The 19,655-nt window shown below is 49.0% G+C and overlaps 2 protein-coding genes and 1 long non-coding RNA gene across 4 annotated transcripts in view; 2 read left to right on the forward strand and 1 right to left on the reverse strand.

Annotated features, from left to right (window-relative positions):
• Nucleotides 1-275: 275 nt before the first annotated feature.
• Nucleotides 276-10,298, forward strand: FGF5 (fibroblast growth factor 5). Of its 2 annotated transcripts, none has more exons than XM_005498549.3 (3): nucleotides 276-834; nucleotides 3,646-3,749; nucleotides 8,469-10,298. In XM_005498549.3, exons 1-3 carry the CDS (start codon nucleotides 564-566, stop codon nucleotides 8,808-8,810), a joined length of 717 nt encoding a protein of 238 aa, XP_005498606.1. In that variant the 5' UTR covers nucleotides 276-563; the 3' UTR covers nucleotides 8,811-10,298. The 2 variants fall into 2 exon arrangements, with proteins under 2 accessions (XP_005498606.1, XP_064917770.1); XM_065061698.1 differs by lacking the exon at nucleotides 276-834 and adding an exon at nucleotides 1,446-1,658.
• Nucleotides 10,299-12,874: 2,576 nt separating this feature from the next.
• On the reverse strand, nucleotides 12,875-16,199 carry LOC110359824 (uncharacterized). Its single transcript, XR_002415271.2, has 3 exons — nucleotides 16,001-16,199; nucleotides 14,447-14,626; nucleotides 12,875-13,459 (listed from the first exon to the last, which is right to left on the reverse strand). It is a non-coding gene; the product is annotated as an uncharacterized LOC110359824 (long non-coding RNA).
• The window catches only part of CFAP299 (cilia and flagella associated protein 299), a 224,681-nt gene continuing 219,355 nt past the window's right edge, over nucleotides 14,330-19,655 (forward strand). The window contains exons 1-2 of the mRNA XM_005498548.3: nucleotides 14,330-14,488; nucleotides 16,475-16,596. Coding sequence (XP_005498605.3) covers nucleotides 14,396-14,488; nucleotides 16,475-16,596 — 215 coding nt within the window. The 5' untranslated portion in view covers nucleotides 14,330-14,395. The remainder of the gene's footprint in view (nucleotides 14,489-16,474; nucleotides 16,597-19,655) is intronic.

Consider the following 19,655-nt stretch of genomic DNA (forward strand, 5'->3'; position numbering starts at 1 on the left):
CACCAACTCCAGTACTTGCCAAGGGCTGCTCTCTAGGATCAGGCACAGCGTGGCCACCTGATGTGGGAGGTAAAGCAGCTTTCCTGCTTGGGGTGCTGCCTCCAACCCCCAAAATGGCTTTTGAGTCCCTTGCCTGGGGCTGAAGCTGTGCTGGCTTTGCAGCTGCTGGCTGTCGTCTCCCCACACCCCCGGACTGGGGGGTTGCAACCCAATCCCTTCCCAAGGGTTTTGTTGGGCCCCGCCGAGCTCCGTTGCCCAACCACGGGTGAAGCCGCTGACAAGGTATTTCTCGGCGGTAACCCGAGGCGCAGCCCCATCTCCTCCGTCTCGGCGGGGCGGACAAGTTAATTCCCCAGATTTATGCGCCCCCCGAGTCCCAGCATCTGCTGCGGGCGGGGGACGGAGGACGGCGCAGCCGGGGCAGGGGGTGCTCGTCGCTGCCGGGGCCGGGCACAGGTGCGGGGCCTCCGCCCGCTTATAAATCCCCCGGTGGCGGGGAGGGGCGTCCCGGTTTCCCCTGCCGGGACTCCGCGGGATGCTGCGCCCTCCCTCCCGCCGGCAGCATGAGCCCGTCCTTTCTCCTCCTCCTCGCCCTCCTCGCCCTGCCCGCCCGCTCCCGGAGGGAGCAGGTGCCCGGCGGGGCGCAGCCGGGGCCGGCGGAACGCAACGCCCCTGCGCTTTCCTCCTCCTCCTCGGCGGCAAGGCCGAGTCGCTTCCCGCGGAGCCGCCCGGGGCGGCGGCGGGGCCGGCTGTACTGCCGGGTGGGCATCGGCTTCCACCTCCAGCTGCACCCCGACGGCCGGGTGGACGGCGCCCACGATGCCAGCCTGCTCAGTGAGTGCCCGGGGGAGGGTGGTCGGGGGGCGTCTGGTCGTGCACCAGCACGTGGAGCAGCGGGGCACTTCCCTGGTGTGGCCACGGGGCTGTGGCACCTCCATGCCAGGGAGGTGGTGCTGAGGGTGCCCCTCTGGGGTGATAGAGCCCCTCGCTCCCTGCTGCCTTCACTTGGGGTGAGCTGGGGCAGAGGCAGTCTCGGGAAAAGTGAATTGCAGTGCTGTCTGCTGTGGGAGGGTGGGGGATGTTGGACATGTGGGGTTCTGTGTCCCACTGCCTTTGGGTGGGCCACCACCCTGGGGAGCAGTGTGAGCTCTGCCTTGCTCACTCTGGGAAGTGCCACTCTGTGGGGTTTGTCCACCTTTAGGAAATGAGCACAAGGGGATTGATGTGAAGGTATGAAGCTTGTGCTCCCACCACAACACCTCGCTGGAGTACTGGGTGGGAGGATGCTGCACAGGGCTCTCCCTTGTGCCCCTTTGCCATCATTTCCCCATGTAACTTTTCTATCCTTCCCTCTGCATTTTCATTGTTCCAGCAAGGCAATAGGATATATTCAGTTTAAAAATAGGACTGAGCTGACGTTCCCCTGAGAGAAAGCATTGCTAACTCATGGCTTATCCTTTGGGTCAGAGTTGCTGTGATCTCCTGTTAGAGGGAATGAAATGGCAAGCAGGGATGAAAAATTCTCTTAAAGAGCCTGGGGTGACCCCGGGAGTACGTGTGATTTCAGCTGCCAGTCGCATCATGGAGCAACAGCCAAATCTGACCTGGACTTACTCAGGCCCTGGTCTGTGCCATGGCCCTACAGAGGAGGGCAGCTGGTAAGCTGGAAATTGTGTTTGAGGTTTTGAGCAGTTTGCAATAGCAGGGGAGAAGCACTGTGTGTCCGTTGCTGGGGAGGATGTTAAGGGTTGCAAAGGGAATGGATGAGAAAGTGGGGCATTCAGGCCAGTGCTGTTTTGGGAGATGTGAGTTTGGAGGGGCTGCCTGTACTGTTCCCCCTAAGATAGAAAACGTGGGGAAAGGGTTTCACCCTTTGGAACCACGGCATGGTGTGCATCCGTCAGGACTCTCCTCTGTGAGATATGCACAGCCTTTGATGCTGCAGCAGTCTCACGGGGACTTGGATTATGTGAAGTTCATTCCTCTTTAATCTGAGATTTTCTCCTTGGAAAGTCACATGGGGTGACAGCATCACCAGCTCTGCACTTCAGAGCAGAGCCAGCCCTGGCTAGGGGCATGTGCCAGAGAGGGAAGCTATGCAGGGGTATGTGCCATAAGGATCTGCTCCCTTCTCCCCTTTTTTTGGGGAAAAGGTCAACTTTTGGCAGGGAAGCTCCATCTTTGGCCCCTGGTAAACTGGGCTTGGCCCAGGACACCTCAATAAGTGTGGGGGAGTGGTGGCTGTGCTGGCTGGGAGACATCCTCCCCAAGGCCAGCAGGTTTTTTGGCCTGTTGTTGAGGACAGGGAATATGCTGGAGATGGTATGCACCTTTTTGCAGTGGGGTTGTACAACCCCATGCCTCTTGACAGCTGTTACTGCTGGGTCAGGTGGGGTGAGGATGGGTGGACCACAAGGCCCCCCAAAGTTGTCCCCAGGCCCTCTGTACCAGGACTCGGGCACCTTCAGGAACTGCACTTTCTCCTTAAAATAAACATGGGAAGTGGTGATCCGATCCACCGGCCTCAGGGATTTAACAGCGGTTTCATGTTTGCTCTTGGCATGTTAATCCGTGCAGCCCTTTGCTGGGGCCAGGCAAGATGCTCTCAGGGCTCCTTCCTCTGGGGCCACTGAGGCCACCCCAGGGCTGCAGCTGTGGGTAGCAATGCTTTTTTCCCAGGTGGCAAACAGAGCTGGTGCTGCAGCTGTTGAATGCATGAGGTCTCTGAAAACCAAGGGAGCTGAAGCGTGGATGATGGGTTGGAAGCACACGTTAGGGTTGTGGCGCTTACCCCGTCTCTCCCTGGCTGGCAGGACACTGGGGGATGTCTTCCTCCCTGCTAACACCCTTCATCTGCCAGGGGGGTTACCATGCTGTGTGGGGAGATTAAATGTGTTGGTGCTATTGCTAAATGATGCTCAGAGGTCAAAGCAGAGTCATGCACACCCTGCTGAGGGCTAGAGCACGATCCTTCTCAGAAAATACCCATTTGAGGAGGAAAAAGGCTTGTTTTTTCACAGCTGGTCTGTGTAGCACCTGGGTCCCCAAATCCTGCTTTTAGGAGGAGCCTAAAAAAACATTATTGGTACCTTTAGCCCAAAATTGTGTGTGTCACACTTTTATTTTCAGGATCTGGTGCATACAGGGACGAGGAAAGGCAAAACTGATCTCAGCAGGCTGGCTGTAAGGCACAAAGGTCTTCCTTCTCCCTTGGCTGCTTTTCCCACACTAGAGAGATATTTCCCCAGGTGTGAAATTGCTCTATTGCAGCTGACTCAGGAATTGTCCTCTAACACACAGTTTCTAAAATTTGGAAAACAAACCCAAACAACACCCCTCCAAACCACAAAACCTCAAAATCCAAACAACCCCTACCCCCCCCAAAAAAAAAGCCAGACCCAAATTCCAAAAAAACACAAACAAACAAAAAAACCCACCACCACCACAACCCAGCCCACAGCCATTGAGGAGTAAACGCAGAGCTCTTTGTGGGGTTGAGTGTGAGTGGTGCATGGAACAAGGGAGCCAAAGGGCAGGGTCTTGTGGAGAGGAAATGCAAAAGTATGCGACTTTTTTTTTTTTTTTTTCTTTGTCACACCAATGTGAAAAGAACTGTGATTTATTCTGGGATTTCTGTCATCCTAGGTGTTTTGGAAATATTTGCTGTGTCTCAGGGGATTGTAGGAATACGAGGAGTTTTCAGCAACAAATTTTTAGCGATGTCAAAAAAAGGAAAACTCCATGCAAGTGTAAGTAACCCCCCCCACTTACCAGTATGTATTGTTTGTTAAAGGCCTTGTGACAACTTCACATACACGTGGCAGCAGTGCTCCCTGGTAGCACTTTGGCTGCAGGGGGGGCTCTGTGCTGCTGGGTGGCATCAGAACTGTACATTCAGATAGGGGGCAGGTGGACCTGAAATCCCTAAAGCCCACGTCTTACTGCATTTAACCAAGAAAAGTGGCGCTTTTTTTTTTTTTTGAGTTGGATATTCGCATCAAAAGTACTTGTTCTTTGAGCATTGCCGGTTTATTTTTAGCAACTTCTGCAGCATATCACGCAGACGGTTTTAGCCAAATGTTTCCTGGAGAGCGGCATGCGTAGTGCCGGCAGCTCATATGTGCCCGTTCGCGCATGGGGAAGGGACTGCGGTGCTGGTATTTTGGCTGGGTTCACCCTGGGTGCATGTCAATGGGGGTGAACCAGTCCCAGTGAGAGCATAGAGCTGTACCCAGGTTTTCAAGGAGGTGAAATCCAGCCTGTGTGGGAGTATTGCAACTAGCTTGGAAAAATCCCAGTAACTCTTGTTTCTACAGGTTGTTTTCGGGGAGGTTTGGGTTTCCTGCAGGTCTATTTGTACTTTTTCCAGACTTTTTGCATTGAATGAACCCTGTAAGTTGGTTTCACTTCTTTTTTTCAAGTTAAAGGTGCTGCTTCCCAACTTTTTCTTTAGTTCTAGAGATCACTTAAAGAAATGAAAATAACTGCTCTGCTTATATGAAAGTTCTTTGCTTTCAAAAGTGTGTATAAATGCAAAACCCAAAGAAGGGGATTTTTAGTGCAGCATCTTGGATGACCTGTCACCCAAGTTTGTTCCCAGGGATCCTGTTCAGGGCTGATAGTCTGGAAGAGGGAAAAGCAAATTGCCTACCTTGTGATTATGAGGCAAACCTCATGGTTGTGAAGTGGATGTTACTGATGTGCTTATACTGCCCGAGTCTGCAAATTGCCTTCAGGTGAGATTTATGAACTCTCCTTTCTCTCCCTTGAGTCTTATTGGAGTGTTATTCCTGCAACCTAATGATGCCTAAAGGGTGAGAACATAGTTGCATATTTTAGGAAACAAAATAGGAGTGGGAACAGTGTCTGGGATAAAGGGAGAACGGCTGTATGGAGGAAAACATGGGGGAAGGAGGTGGGGCAGGACAAGGACAGAGCAGGAGAGGAGCAAAGGGAAGGTAAAGCAAGGAGAGGAGAGCAAGGCAGGTGGTGTGGAGCACGATCCTCGGACCTTCCAGAGCCTCCCCTCCCTCACAGCATACAATAAGCCCTTATTTGAGCTGAAGCCTTGATTTATGCCCCGACACAGGCAGAAATTAAATCAAACCTCATTGGTGTATGGTTAATTGTCACCACACAAAGGGCAATGCTGGAGAGGGACCTCAATTAGGCAGGTCAGAGCCAGGGGTTAGGACACGTGATGCCCCACTCGGATGAAAGCCGTGAATTTGTAGAAACTTGACCCAAATGTCTAAAGATTGCTGGGCTAAATAACGCCAATAATGCAACCCCAGCATCTGTTGTTCTTTCCTGTCTTGGCAGGATAAAGTTATTTCATGGCCTAATGAGTTTTGAGCAGTACAAAGTGAGTCCTGTGCCTGTCACTCAGGACAGAGCTTTGATATGGGAGTCACGCTGGTGCCTTTGTGCTGAACTGCAGATAAAAGTCATTCCTGCAGGGATTCGGGCTCCTTCGAAACTGGCTCACGGGGCCCTGTTTTATTCAAGCTTGGTGCTTTATAGCAGCCCTCCTTTTTTTTTTTTTTTTTTTTTTATTGACATCAACTTAATTAAATTACCAAGTGGTTCATTTTTAGAGCCACCAGCCTCAGAAACTGACAGTAATCCCGGCAATTATCAGTTGCATGCACAGATGGCTTCTTCCTTGTTGTTAAATCCTCGGTCCTATATTTGTACATTTTTAGCCTGAATCAGGCAGGAGTGGGTTTGGTATTGGTCTTGGGAGGGTCCAGCAGGAACCTCAAAGGTGAGACTTGTCCACAGGGGTCTCAAGTAATTTTCCTTTCTCAGGAGTTGTTCAGAGTCGACCAAATGCTGTGGTCCTTGCGTGGGCAAATCTCCATTGAACTGAATTTTGAAGTCTGACTTCAAGATGGCTCTTTACAATTGTATCTGGAGTTGCTGCAGAGCAGATCTGACTGCTGGCCAGTGCATGGTGCTGCGCTGCCTGCTCTCTGCTGAGAAAAATGGCTCTTTTTCCCTGGCTGAAATGGTGCAATTGCTGATTTGAGAAGCTGGGACGTGGGGATTACCTGTCAGAGTGATGGCGAACCAACAGCTGATGTGCTTCCCGCTGTGCTTTGCAGTCTGGAGGGGAAGGCTTCCCTCCACATGCGCTGGCTGCAGGTTTCCCTGTTCCCCCACACCACTGACAGGAGCAGCCCATGGCATTCCACTGCGTCCCTGGTTTGGAACACTCAAACTTCACCGAATTTCACTTTGGAGGGGATTCTACTCCAGCTATTAGGGAGCAGTTCCCCCCAAACCAATATGAGCAGGAACTTTACCTGTCATGCTCCAGATGGGGACCTGGACAGCCTTCTTACTGCCACCTCCCTTTGTGGGGTGGCATTGCCCCAAAAATGCTGGGTCAGATTGAAAAAATTAATTCAGTTTACCCATGAGAAAAGCGGTGGTGATCTTGCCCATCTGTTCAGGAATTTGTATGAGCAAGGGCATGAGCATCTTCTCCTATTTACAACAGCATTTGCAGTGCCTTCTTGAGCAGATTTCAATAGTGCATCCTTGGCCACAGCCAGCCGTGATGCCTGGGCCAAGGCAGCCAGCTTCGTCTCAAATGCCAAAAATGTTCTTGCTGTTTGCCTAAATCCCATTGGGAAGCATAGGGCCTGTTTCAGGGCTGTTTGCACTAAGCATCCTTTCAGGAGCACATCAGCCCCTTGGTCAGTCCTAAAACCTTCCTTTGTAAAGGCTGATGCACAGGTGTCTTGCCCGAGCACTACTGTGTGTGTCAAGGCTTGAGGGTAACAAGGGGTCAGCAAATCTTTGCATTATGAAGACGTATACTCATACATGGATGATGCAGCATTATAGATTTATAAAAAATGGGGAAACCAAAAAGGAGTCATCAAGATGATGTTTCTTTCAAGTGAAGAGCAAAAGGAAACTTAATTCAAAGTGTTATGGGGGAAAAAAATGAATTGCAGGTTGGGGACTCTGTCAATTGTGTTGTACCACTCAGCTTCTCCACTTAAATTAGGAGTTCAAAAACAATCCCAGTCAAATAGGCCTTCTGTGTGGTTTTATAGCAATGCTTGGCGGTTTTGTCTTGTTCTCCTGTGCTGTGGATTTTGAAGCTAGAAAGCTCAGCATCCCTTTAACGTCAATAGTTTGAAGGGTTGCTTTGCAATCAGGCTGGTGCACCAGGCATCACTGGAGAAGCTGTCAGAACACCAGGTAACACACCTGTGATCAGATTAAAGCATGGCAAAGGATTTCAGGAGGACTGCTGGAGGACACAGCCAGGTATCACAGTGCTGTGGACACATAGCTGGGGCATTATGGCTCTGGCTTTGTACTTCTGAGTGTTGTGGTATTTTTTCTTCCCCTCCTTGGGAACAATAAGGAGCTGTTCTGGACAGTATTCACTTTGTCCTCTAAGGCAATGGGCGATAGCTAGCGTTTCGTGCTTTCCCTGGTGTCAGGATTTGCCTAACACACATTTTATTTTCTGCCAGCAGTGTGACCGTCCCCCGTGTGCCTGCTCACTAGGCAGGCCCTTGCTCTGCTTCTTTATCCATCCGCAGAAAAATGCTTTATTTTCTTGGGGTGACTTGTCTCAGAGTGGAGCTGGGGGGCTGCCTCCCTTTGGCCTGAGTGGGAGCTGGTGCCAAACCTTTTCTCATCTCATGGGCTGGGCATTAGTGCTGGCTGTGACCCAGCATCCCTGCAAGGATATCACTATTTCACTGGAGTTGTTCTCATGGGTGCAAATCTGTGCCAGTGGATCTGATGTTTTAGGGAGCGATGTCTTATCTCTTTGTGTTGGGAGAAGTCTTTCCCCTCAGCCATGTGGGAGTCAGCGAAGCCGCCCTGTTTATAAGAGGCGATGTTCTTTGGCTGCAAGTAATTTCTTCAGGTTATTAAGGGACAAAATGCCCCAAGTTCATTTAAGATGAAGAAAGAAAAAAAAATCCAATCCAATCAAACCCATGTTCAGTGAAGCAATGAAAATATGCATGCAAATTGCCTTTCCAGATTATTAAGTGATGATTTGGTGCCAAAGCAAGGGGTGTAAGGGCAGGAATGGAGATGGAGCGGAGGCTCAACCCAAGGGTCCTCAGTGAGGTTGCTGCACAAGGGCTATGGAGCCTTGTCCTCCCTCCTGTGGGTGGGAAGGGCAAGAGGAGAGCTGAGGTGGGAAGGGTGGCGCTGGGGCAGGCCAAGGCTCTCTCAGCCTGTTTTTTTTCTCAAAGTAAGTCCAAAACTGGGTGCTAAGCGGCCACTGAAAGTACCTGTGTTCAGAGGTGTTCCACATTGTAGGGTGCCTGCTGGCCTCAGAGTGGGTTTTCTGAGTGCCTCTGTGCTGCTGCTCGCCCCTTTGGACTTGGTTTGGGAGACTTAAAAATCCATGAAGCATGGCATGGCAGGGGATGGGTAAAAGAAGCCCTTTGCTAATGGTGCACTCTGGCTCTCTGTCCCTGCAGGCCCGGTTCACGGCAGACTGCCACTTTCGGGAGCGCTTCCAGGAGAACAGCTACAACACCTATGCCTCGGCTGTGCACCGCAGCCCACGGTCGGGCCGTGAGTGGTATGTGGCACTCAACAAGCGGGGCAAAGCCAAACGCGGCTGCAGCCCCCGTGCCAGACCCCAGCATGTCTCCACACACTTCCTCCCCCGATTTCGGCAGCCTCAGCCTCCTGAGCTTGCCTTCACCGTCACCCTTCCTGAAAAGAAGCGCCCACCGCCAAAACTGAAGGTTGCCCCGTCGCCACCTCGAAAAAGCCCTGGCCTTGTCAAGTACCGTCTGAAGTTTCGCTTTGGGTAGCTGCATCATGATGGGGATGCCAGCATGGGAGAGACCGGACACTTGGGTGGCTTTTCAGGGGTGACCCTGCGGGACACCTGCATTCCTTCTCCCTGGGGAAGCTCCAGGCAGCGGTGCTGGACTTGTGGTTTTCTCTTCATCCTGTAAATCAGAGGGCACTCTTGGAGGTGTGCACTGGGACAACATAATTTGGGCTTTCCAAAGAGTATTTCCTGTGGTGAACAGAAAACACTTTATGGATTTTGGGTTAATTTTCTGTTGTTGAAAGAAGCAGAAAGGTACCTCTATGGCAAACATATTTTCTTACCTTATTTTCACTAGTGCCTCTTCTGACAATCATTTTCATACAAGAGATATATTTGGAGCCAACCTATTAAGTGCTTGTTTTGTTTTGTTGGGGTTTTTTTGCGTCTCCTTTTCGCTGCACTTTTTTCTTCCAACCATACCTCAGACATCCAGGTCCGCCCCTTCCCCTTTGCTTACAAACCAGCTCCTCGATTCTACAACAAAATAACAAGACCAAGCCCAACAAATTCATTCACCTTACCATCTGCGGTGCAAGAAGGTCTTAAAACTCTTTGTTTGCAATAATATAGACAGATAGTTTTGTGGTTTGGTTTTTTTTAAGGCTTGCAGACTTGGGGAGGGTGGCTGTTTGCAGCCCCGCAGCCGTGCTCCTGGTGATCTCTCTTGCTCTTTCCTGGACAGCTGGATGAGCGAGTCTCCTTCTGTCCATCAAAGTATTGCTTCAATATCTGTGTTTAAAATACCTCTATCCTGGCCCCGTGGCATTCCTGTTAGTGCCAGGAGGGAACCGCGCCAATAGCCCTCCCCGGCTGGTGGCCGGGGGGAGCCACTCCAAGCCACTGCTCCCTGGAGATGGGGACATGTTTGCTAGGAGGAGCCCACTGGTTTATTCTGACAGTTTGTGCTGCTGATTTGTTATTCACTTGGGTGTGGGAGGGGAAGGTTTTCGTTTTATAGCAGCTGTAGCAATGTGGCAATAAACGCTGTTACAGCTACTTGTATCTTCAGAAGTTTTTTTCCTCACCCAGGCTGTCCTGACCATAGAATTGTATTTTCGTCATGGTGTTACCTGTGGAGCAATTGTGCGTATGGAGTTTTTAGTCAGCATTTAGCTGTGTTGTGTACATACAGAAAACGGTAGCATTGAACCTCACTGGTTAAGCCTTAATAGGAGCCCAGGCAGCCTCATGTCAGAAAACCCCCTCCTGGCTTGAGCCCTCCTAGTCTTCTAGTTGTCGATTAGCAATAACTGTTGAACCTTTTCTTAAAATCTGATCATCATACAAAACATTATTCCCATTTAAAGTGAGGTTCTCCACCCATTGTCCTTCTGGGCAGCCTCTGTCCAGATGCATCAGCTCCAAGTGGCAACAAATGATTTTTGTACAAGGGTGTGAGTTCCACATGCAGGGATGGACGGTGATGCCAGAATAAAGTATAACCATGCTTCATTTTATAAAATAGTTGTGTAATCTTTTGCCTGTCTGCTGTCTGTGCTTTTTTTTTTTTTCCTTCCCCTGAAGGTGAAAAATGAACACTGCTAAATTAGCCACTACGCATGTTTTTGTCAGTGGGTTTGGCCAATATGGTATCAAGTGACAGGATGGAGTGGAGCAAAATTGGTGCATGCACTTCCTTTGTGTTATACGCTCTGCATGCTTTGCGCTGAGACAAACCTCCTGATCACTTTTCTGGTGCAGTTGTTTGGGCTTGAGTAATGGCAGGGGAGTGAAAGCCAAACACAGGGTATTCTGCACCCCTGCCATTTCCAGTGAGAAAGCCTGACCACAAATTTAAAAAATTCAAATAATATTGCTTATCTGCTGTTCAGCAGTCAGACAAAATTAGGTGTAATTAATGCTCAGTGAAGCATGGGGCCACATAAATGAACTAATTGAATGAAAACATTTTCAGGAGCCCCCCTCAGAGGGTGCCAGCCTCAACCCTGCGTGCTTGTGCCCAGGGTGGGTACCTGGAGTTCCCTGGGCAGGTAAGAGAAGGGCAAATGTGCTGGTCCCTGGCTGCCACTGCTTTCCATCATAGGGAAAATGTATTTTTTAACTCTTATTTTTAGGAAAATTCTTATTGTTAACTAACCTGTATGACAAAAAATGCTTGGGTCACTGTATTTCTGGGCAAAACCTGATCCTGAACTGAGCTGTGATGGCAGCAGAAAGTGTTTGCTATAGCAACTACTGGGAAATACAGCTTGCTCTGTTGTGCTTGCAGGGAGGGAGAGAAGTGTAGGGGGCCATGCTTTGGGCATGTCACCCTTGTGATTCACCCAAGGATGGAGGAGTGGTGCTGGTGATGGGTTTTACCCCCATCAGCAAGCCCTGTGCTTGCAGGGGATGAAGCGCTGGTGGCGTCATCTTGTGCTTGTGGGTCTGTTTGTGATGTTTCTTGTGATGCCCTTTGCTGTTCCTGCTGAGAAGAAGCAGAGCATTTCTTATGTTTCAGAGCTGTTGGGTGAAATTTAGAAGGCAAGGACTGGGAAGGGCTGAAAGGCATGCGGGCGCATTCCCCTCTCACACCTTACATCCCAAGGGATGTGTGGGCTGTAGCGCTGCATGTTGAGGGCTGCTGCTGAAAAACTGATATTTTACTTGGGATTTCTGGCAGCTAGGAGCAGGCCCGGGAAGCTCCTGAGGGAGGCTGGTGCTTTAATGTTACAGTAATTATTTAAATGCAATTGTGCTATCGTAATGGAGGTCTGTGCTGCAGCAGGCAGCAGCCTGCTCACAGTTTCAGCATAGCCTAATGCAAGTTAATTGAAGTAGCATGGACTGACAAACCCTGCCTGTTCCTTTCTGGCCACTCTTCTGCAAGGAAATTAAATAGGTTTGCTTACTGGGAGAAGACCGACAGCATTGAAAAATGGGTAAATATCTCTGTTAAATTTAAACATAGCCTGTGGACAACTTAAGAGACTATTCGTGAGTAAAGGTAACTTTTTCAGTGTGTTTTTTGCATTTCTGAAGTGGTTTTGCTATTGGCTTACCTTTGTTTACAGCTGTTGATTGCACTTAAATGTTTTTGGCTACTGCTTTTCCAAGCAGTGCAGAGGCCACATTGCACAGGCCAGATGCTCTCTGAGCAGGATAAGGAGCCCAAAACCTGGGCCAGAAGGCCAGAGCCTTCTGCCATCCTTCTCCCAAGGCAAGGGCAAACTTCCACTGCACTTCAGCTGATGGGAATTTACCATGAGAAAGGATGTGAGACCAAAACGCTTTTCTTCGTATTCCACGCCTGTTCGCAGAACTTGGTCTTCCATACTGGTGGGAGTATTGCTCCTGACTTCAGGGAGGGAAAATTGCTATGACAGTCCAGAAAAAGAAGAAAGCTTTGCAGCTTGAAAGACATAAACTTTCTATCAGCCACTTCTGTTTCATCCAAGTGGATTTATCATCTTGGCTTCAACAGCAACAGCACTAATTGCTGCACTCTTTAGCATATTTTTGTATTTATTTTACATAAAAGCTCTTCATATTGCCTTTAAATCTTGTTGCACATGGAGCAAAAATCTGCTGGGAAAATCAAGGTCAGGGGAGCTTTCCTATCCCTCTTTTTGGGGTGCTGAGGGTACCATGGCATGTCAGGGAAGAAGTTCTACATTTCAGGATCACAGGGAGGTCTGCCTGCTGGAATTAAGTGTGGCGGGGGTGGTGGTTTGCATCTGCCTGCCCAGTGGCCTTGGGTGAGGGACCAAAGGCCTTTAAAGAAATTTTAATCATGGAGCAGGCTCAGAGCAGGGCTGGTACAAGCCTGGCAGCACACAGTAGTGAGGGAGCTGGGTCGTATGAAGATAACACTGATGTATGAAGTTAACCACTGTCAGATGCTAGCATGATGCCTCCGAGCTCTTTGTCAGCAAGCCTAAAAATGGTGCCACTGCACAATGTGTATCAATACCTAAAATTTGCCCTTTTTTCCCCCCGTCCATTTGCTTTCTGAGTAATCTTTTCCTGCAGGCTTTCCAGATCTAAAGTCTCAGATGTTGTGATTAGACAAAGTATTGCATGGAGAGAGATGTGGTGCCTCTGTAAATGCACCTCAAAGCGTGACATTAGCAAGTGTTAAAACAAATATAAAGTCTCCCAGGAGCACCTGACTTTCTTTTTTGCTCTGCAAAGGTGGTGTTTTACACCAGCCAGCTTGCTCTGCCATGCATTTCTCTGGACAGGCAGGGCTGGTGTCCACCACAGGGTGCACTGTTTGCATGTTGCCTCCCAAAGGGAGTAACTCCAAATTAAGCTTATCACCCAGTGGTGGAAAAACTGCCTGAAACACCTCGTATTTTGAGAATTTGGGGGCTGGCATGGTGGTATATTGGTGTTTTGTGTTTTTTTTTTTTGTTTGTTTGTTTTGTTCTTTCTTTTTTTTATTATTATTATTTTGTTTGTTTGTTGTTGTCGTTTTCCTACCTGACATAACTGTGGTGCTGGGAAGAAAAAGCAGGAAATGAAACAAATTAAGGAGATTCCCAAGTTCCTTTTCAAAAAACTGCCATCTTCAAAGGAAGTGCAAGTCTGTGCGGGGCTGAGAAAGGAACTACAGGGACTGGGGTGATGCGTGCTGAGCTGCCGGCCCTGCTTGTGCTCCATTTGTTGGGTGCATTTTTTCTGAAATGAAAAAGAAAACCATATTGCCCCTCTTCCTTTTATTTTTTTTTTCTTTTTTTAACTTCTGCAGATGCTACTGCAGAGGTACATCATTTTCCAAACCCCCCGAAATACTTTCTAAGGTCCTACTCTCCTCAGTTGCAACATTTTACAGCTCGGGTCCCTTTGGCAGAGCCCAGTGATGTGGGTGCAGGATCTGTTGAGCCATCAGCTGCAGACATGCCTTGCTGTCACCTGCCTTTGCAAAGGGCCCTAATATGGCTTCATTTCTGCTGCTTCGAAGGGGGATGACCAAAAAAACTCTGCACTGGAACAGTGGCCTAAAACTAGGCAACCACATGTCTTAAAAAATCAGTGTATGAGGTGCAGCATGGTGAGCTTCTGGAGGTTTCCAGCAAAGGCTGCATGTGCTTGCATTAACAGGGCAGGGAGGGAAATAGGGGTGCAGGATAAATGGGTTTTCCCACTTTCATTTGCTTTTGCACGTCCTGTGGCTGCACTGCTTGGCAGTGACACCTCGGTTCCAGTCTCTTTTGCCCCATGCAATGCTGCAGTAAAGGCTGAGCACCAGCTGCCGTACCCTAACGCCCAACGGCAGAGTGCCCAGCTTTCACCACTCTGATGTGCAGCGACAGCTCTTCCCCCCCTCCCTTCCTCCCGCGAAAAAGAAAATTCCCCAAAGCAACAAAAAAAAACCCAAAGCAAAAAACGCAAGCAGCATCCCCTTTCCGCTCCCCGGAGGGGGTACACGCTGCGGTGACCAGGTGCGGTTTTCCGGGCAGGATGAGTGTGTTGCCGAGATGCCCCGCCTGCAACTCCACGGCCCGGGGAACGCCGCGCGCGAGCGCTGATTGGGCGGGACTGGGCGGCACGTGCGGTCCGTTATTGGGCGGGACTGGGCGGTCCGTTACCACGGACGCGGTCGCAGCGGGCGGAATGGCGGCGGCCGCGCCCCCCGCGCTGTCCTTCCGCACCTACGAAGAGTACCTGGAGTCGCAGTTGACGGCGTTGGACATGTACTATCTGGAGGTCAGTGGGAGGCGGGACGCTGTTTCAGTGCTGCCCGCTGGGTCCAGGTCTCCCCCGGTGAGAGCAGCTGGGGTAGGCTTCCCCGTCCCGGTGTGCCCCTGGTGGGGAAGGTTCCTGTGTGGGCCGCGGGCCTGGGCTCTGGGAGGAAGCAGTTGCAGTGGGAGAGGTCTGAATTTTTGCCGTGGCAGGTCATTAATTAGTTCCTGAGGGTAGTCAGGCACGTTGTTACCTTGTGAAGCTTTCTGTGCTCATTAACTGCAACTGTCTCATTAATAAAACCCACATCCTCAGGGAATGAACTGGCCTTCTTCCCCCTGCACAGACTATCTCCACAGAAAAGTGGCGCAGCTCTCACATACAGATAGACCCCCCGTACCTGTGCTGAAGTCAGTGAACAGTGTGATGGCTGTGAAGCAGGGGGACATGCAGTGGCGTTTGTGTGTGGCTGGCCTGACAGACTGAGTGGGGCTAGCTGGAGCAGTGGTCTGCTCATGAGAAAGCTTTGAAGTGCAGGTCTGGACTACAAAGCCTTTCATGCAAAGAGCTGTTTGGTTTGTAGTGTTTACTGTTGGTACTCACCCAGAGAAACAAAATGTGGCAACAAAGATCCTGTCTGTCTAGAGGTATGAGATGAAGACAGTAGGGCTGGCTTTGACGTATAAAGGCAGCTTCAAGTTAGCACTGGCTTGATTGTTAACCAAAACTGGGAAGATCTTGCATGGGTCTGTTGCTTACTAACCATGATTTTTAGGCTGAATCATTCCAAGGAATGTGTATAGTTGAACAAGTCACATCACAATGATATTTGAAGGGTGCTGACTACTAAAATTTTGACCTCTAAAAATGATAGTGCACATTGCTTGGTGGAAAACACTTTGGGGAAATGTCACAAAAGGTTTTCTGTCTTAGGAGGCAGGTGGTATTGAAACCAGTTGCCATAGTGTACAGATTTGCTCTCATTAAGCATCTACCTATCTCCATTTGGCTTTAAAAAATCAGAATGTAGTCTAGCAGCCTTCCTGCAGCCTGGGAAGAGTTGGCTGGAGTGCCTGGATGGGGTGGAAGCAGCAGGTGTTATTTCCTGGGGTGCTTCACCTGTCAGGGCTCATCAGATGTCCTGGTTTTGGGAGGAAATACCTCACCTCCAGCTCAGCCACCTCCTGCCCCAGCACTTAACTTGTCAGTGCTACTCTCCTGTGTGGATGTTACTTAAAACTCATGAATTGGTTTCCAGTTGGAGGTATAAAAAGAGGAACACGTGTACTTTCCTGGGTGTGGTGCAGGTAAAGGAAGATGGGAAAGAAACTGCTCGGCTTCAGCTGCTGAGCTTTGTTTGCTGCTTCCTGCAATGTTGCAGGGATGCCAGGGGCTGCAATAGCATTGGGCACCCCCAGTACCCAAACCCCTCTTGGAAAATGGTGCTCAGACATCTGTCATCATCTGGTATTGCTGTCCATGTGAGTCGTTATTAGGCTTGCCTGAGGCAGAGCCTGCACGTCGCTGCAGCCCCACCTGATGAGCAGCTCCTGACTGCCCCAGCACAGCTGATTTCAAGCAGGTGCTATGCAGATGCATCTTCCCATTTCCTGAGTTACGTTCTCGGGTCGCGTCACCCAGGACTGTCTCGCTAGGTTCGACCTGCCATTGTGACACCAAAGCCGGTGGCAGGCGGGAGTAGCGCTGCTGGCCGCGGCGCGGGGTGCGGCCCCTGCGGAGAGGCGGGTGGCCGCGGCTCGGAGCGGAGGTGTGTGTCCGCGGGCCCCGGGAGAGTACCGGGGCTGGGCCGGGGCCGTCCCGGCACCGCCCGCACCACCGGGACCGTCCTGGAGCCGCGGGGGCGCTAGGACCGACTGACCACCGGGCCGCTAGGTGGCGCCCTCCGCTGGCGCTGGCTGTCGGTGTTCGGGGGCGGTGGGAGTTGTGGGGGGCGCGTCCCCGGTGTCTCGTCGCTAACAAAGCTCCCTGTCTGTGTTTTCCTTCCCTCAGAGCGAGGAGGTGGGGCGGCAGCTGGTGGAACTGGGCTTCCGCGGCTCCGGGAACGTGCTGCAGCGAGAGGAGTTCGAGGCCAGGGCGCTGGCCGCGGAGCTCACGGCGGTGGCCCCCCAGAAGTAAGTGCCTGCCTGCCCGGGCCCTCCACACCCTCGGTGCACCTTGCTAGGCACCTGCCCTGGAGCTTTCAGGAGCGGGAACCGTGTCTGCACCACGACTTTGCAGCCTCCACTGATTTCCTTCCCAGGTCAAAAAAGTGTTGTATCACGAGCTACTAGTCCTCGAAAGCTGAGTTCTGTATGTCAAGGATGCTGCAGGGAGTGCTGTTTTTTTCTTGTCACCCTTCACCTAGGCTTTAATACCATTAATGTCTAAGAGAAATGAGGCAACCATGTTCTTAAGTGGTAAATGTGTTTGAGACACCTAAATACTGCTACTTGGTTACAAGTAAGTGCACTTTAATACTTGGATCATCCTTTTGAAGTTATAGCCAAGAAATATGTGTTTTATAACACTTGGGAATTCTGGGATTGATGGGTACAAGACAGAAAACATACTGATGGAAAAGGGGTGTCGTATGAGAATGGAGAATATTCTTTCTTTGCTGATCAGTTTTTAGGCTTTGAGGACTGAGTTTATTGAGTAATGTAGTCTAGAGTTCTTTTCCTGTGAACAGCAATGGGTAAGCTTGTACTTGGTTCCTTGCAAGTGTTTGCTGGGGTCAGGGAGACTGGGATTGCTGTGAGGGTGCACACTACATACGGTATCTGAAGCAAATCACGCAAGGGTCTGTGAGAACTAGCACTTGGAAAGAGTTTTAAGTGGCTTAGACGGGATGAGGGTCTCCTTGGACAGTGTTACAAGGTGCCTGCTCTTTTATGTGGACTATTTTGTTTCTGTTTCCAAAAGCCTTTGAGGGGAGAGTCGATTTTTCTCTCCAAATGTCTCTGACAAAGGGAGTTGAAACATATGTATATGTTATTTTTTTTAGGCTTTTTGTTAGTTTGTTTTGTCATTTGCCAATCTCGTACTTCTTACAGCGTATATAGCTGCACCATGCACTTTTCACAAAAATTCCACTGATAATTCAATGCTTTGCAGTAAAGCTCTCCTACCTTTTTATTTTTACACTTTCTGTACTCTGTTTAACCATTCTGCAGATCTTAAAACATTTAGCTGTTTACTTTTGTGGTTTCTTCTTTTCTTAGCCTCTTGAGAAAAATAAACGGCCTCCGTGAGTAGGGAACATTTTTTTGGTGCCTTGCTACATGAAGCTAAGTAACATTATTACAATACTTTATCAGCATGGTTTGTGAATAGTATAGCCACTGAGGGGTATTATTCTCCTGTGGTGCTTTTCCTGCTATTGTGAAATTGTCATTTAACAGTTTAACAACATGTATCAAATATATTTCGTAATATTTGTGGGCTGAGAACATGTGTGCTGTGTAGTTAAGTTATTGCTATACTTCATGTACAATCCTGTATCAAACTTCAATTCCAGGCATAAGGTGACTTTCGTTTTAAGAATTAACTGTTCATCTCACTGTATGGATAAATTAATTTTGCAAAATCAAAGGCTTAATTATTTGAATAAAGACAAAAAAGACCATGTTTGTTTGATTTGAATACATGTTTAGACTTGTAAGATTTGGTAGCTTGTGCCGAGATGTACTTTGCAACCAGATGAGGCTGATGGTGACAGTGCTGATGACATCAAGAGAGTAAGAGTTGAGCTCAAATGACTGACTGGTTGGCCTTGTAATGTTCTTGTAAAGTGTGTTTCTAAACCAGTGAATATTTTTAGTTACTCTTATAGCAATTCCAGTTCTGCGTGCAGAGATGAGTGAAAAAGAACTAAAGCCAGAGCTCTCAGGTCAGTTACTTCTCTCTTTGATGTCTTGAGTGGGTATTCTGCCCTACTGTCCTTTTTTGTTTGGTTACTCTTTGTTAAATTTCCCATTAGTTTGTAGGTGGTGGTGTCAGGGCTGATTCACAGGGTTAAGTGGGCTATTTTAACTGCATTTAGGTGAGCAGATTATCCACATGTCAGATGTTGCTGCTGTTAGGGCTTCTGAATTGTCTGCTTGCAGAAATGTTTCTGTGGTTCTCTCTGAGCAGAAAAAAGTTTCCTTGAGTTGGACTTGGCTGCACACGTCTCGGAACCTCTCACAGTGAATTCTGACCACCTAAATTATTTTTGCATATGAAAGAAAACCCCTTAGGCAGGTGTCTTCAGGATTTCTGCTTTGATGCTCCTCTCCATCCCCCACCTACTGCCATGATACTGCTGTCCCATAAAAGGAGGTTGACAGGGCTGTTTCCCTTCCACAATAATCTCCTCTATCAATGAAAAACTATGTTGAGCCTTTAAACTAGAAGGTTGGGATATGTGCCTCAGGAGGTTCATATGGTGAGGGGTTGCTTGGGTTAAAACACAGAGGAGTTAGCTGGTGACTTTTTGTGTTCTCTTTGGCAAACAAACTTGTGTTTAGTGGTTTTGGAAATACCTGCAAGTGGCTGATATTCATAGCAATGGTGTTCCCACAGCTAGAGTGCTTTCCTCACCAAGCCATAAGGAATGCTGTATACCATTGGTATTGCGCAGCAACAACTTCAAGCTCCAGTTGCTGGAAAGTATTAAAATAAGCGAAAAGCCATGTGAGATATATATATATCTATATATATCTATATATATCTGCTGCATTTTGCCTCCATAGGGTGCCACTGGGTACTATGCATAGCTACCATGTTTGCTGTAGGCTTCTATAATTCCCATTTTATGTGTAAAATTCATCTGTCAGTGATCAGGAACGTTTAACTTACACAGGCTGTATTAGTTGGCAACCTTTTACTGCCATGCCTTCTGCTGCTGCAACTGTATCACAGAACAATCACAGAAACCTGTAGTTTATAGGAAATATAGTAGCCTTATGGAAATATTAGTAAGTGGGAAGTGTCCTCTTAACTGCAACAAAATATTTCCTATGGAGTAGCGACAAATCAACAAGACCGAATTCACTAGATGATTTAGAGTGGTAGTAAAGGTGAGCACAAAGAAGGTGGTCATTCTTACAGTGCCTCTCTGTTTTTGTAGTTGTTGCTTAAACGTAATGATCAGGATTAGCTCAAGAACTAAGTTGTCTTCATGTGTGGGAAGGCTCATCTTGACTAATAT

Source organism: Columba livia, chromosome 4 (assembly GCF_036013475.1).
Source record: "Columba livia isolate bColLiv1 breed racing homer chromosome 4, bColLiv1.pat.W.v2, whole genome shotgun sequence".
Classification (NCBI taxonomy): Eukaryota; Metazoa; Chordata; class Aves; order Columbiformes; family Columbidae; genus Columba; species Columba livia.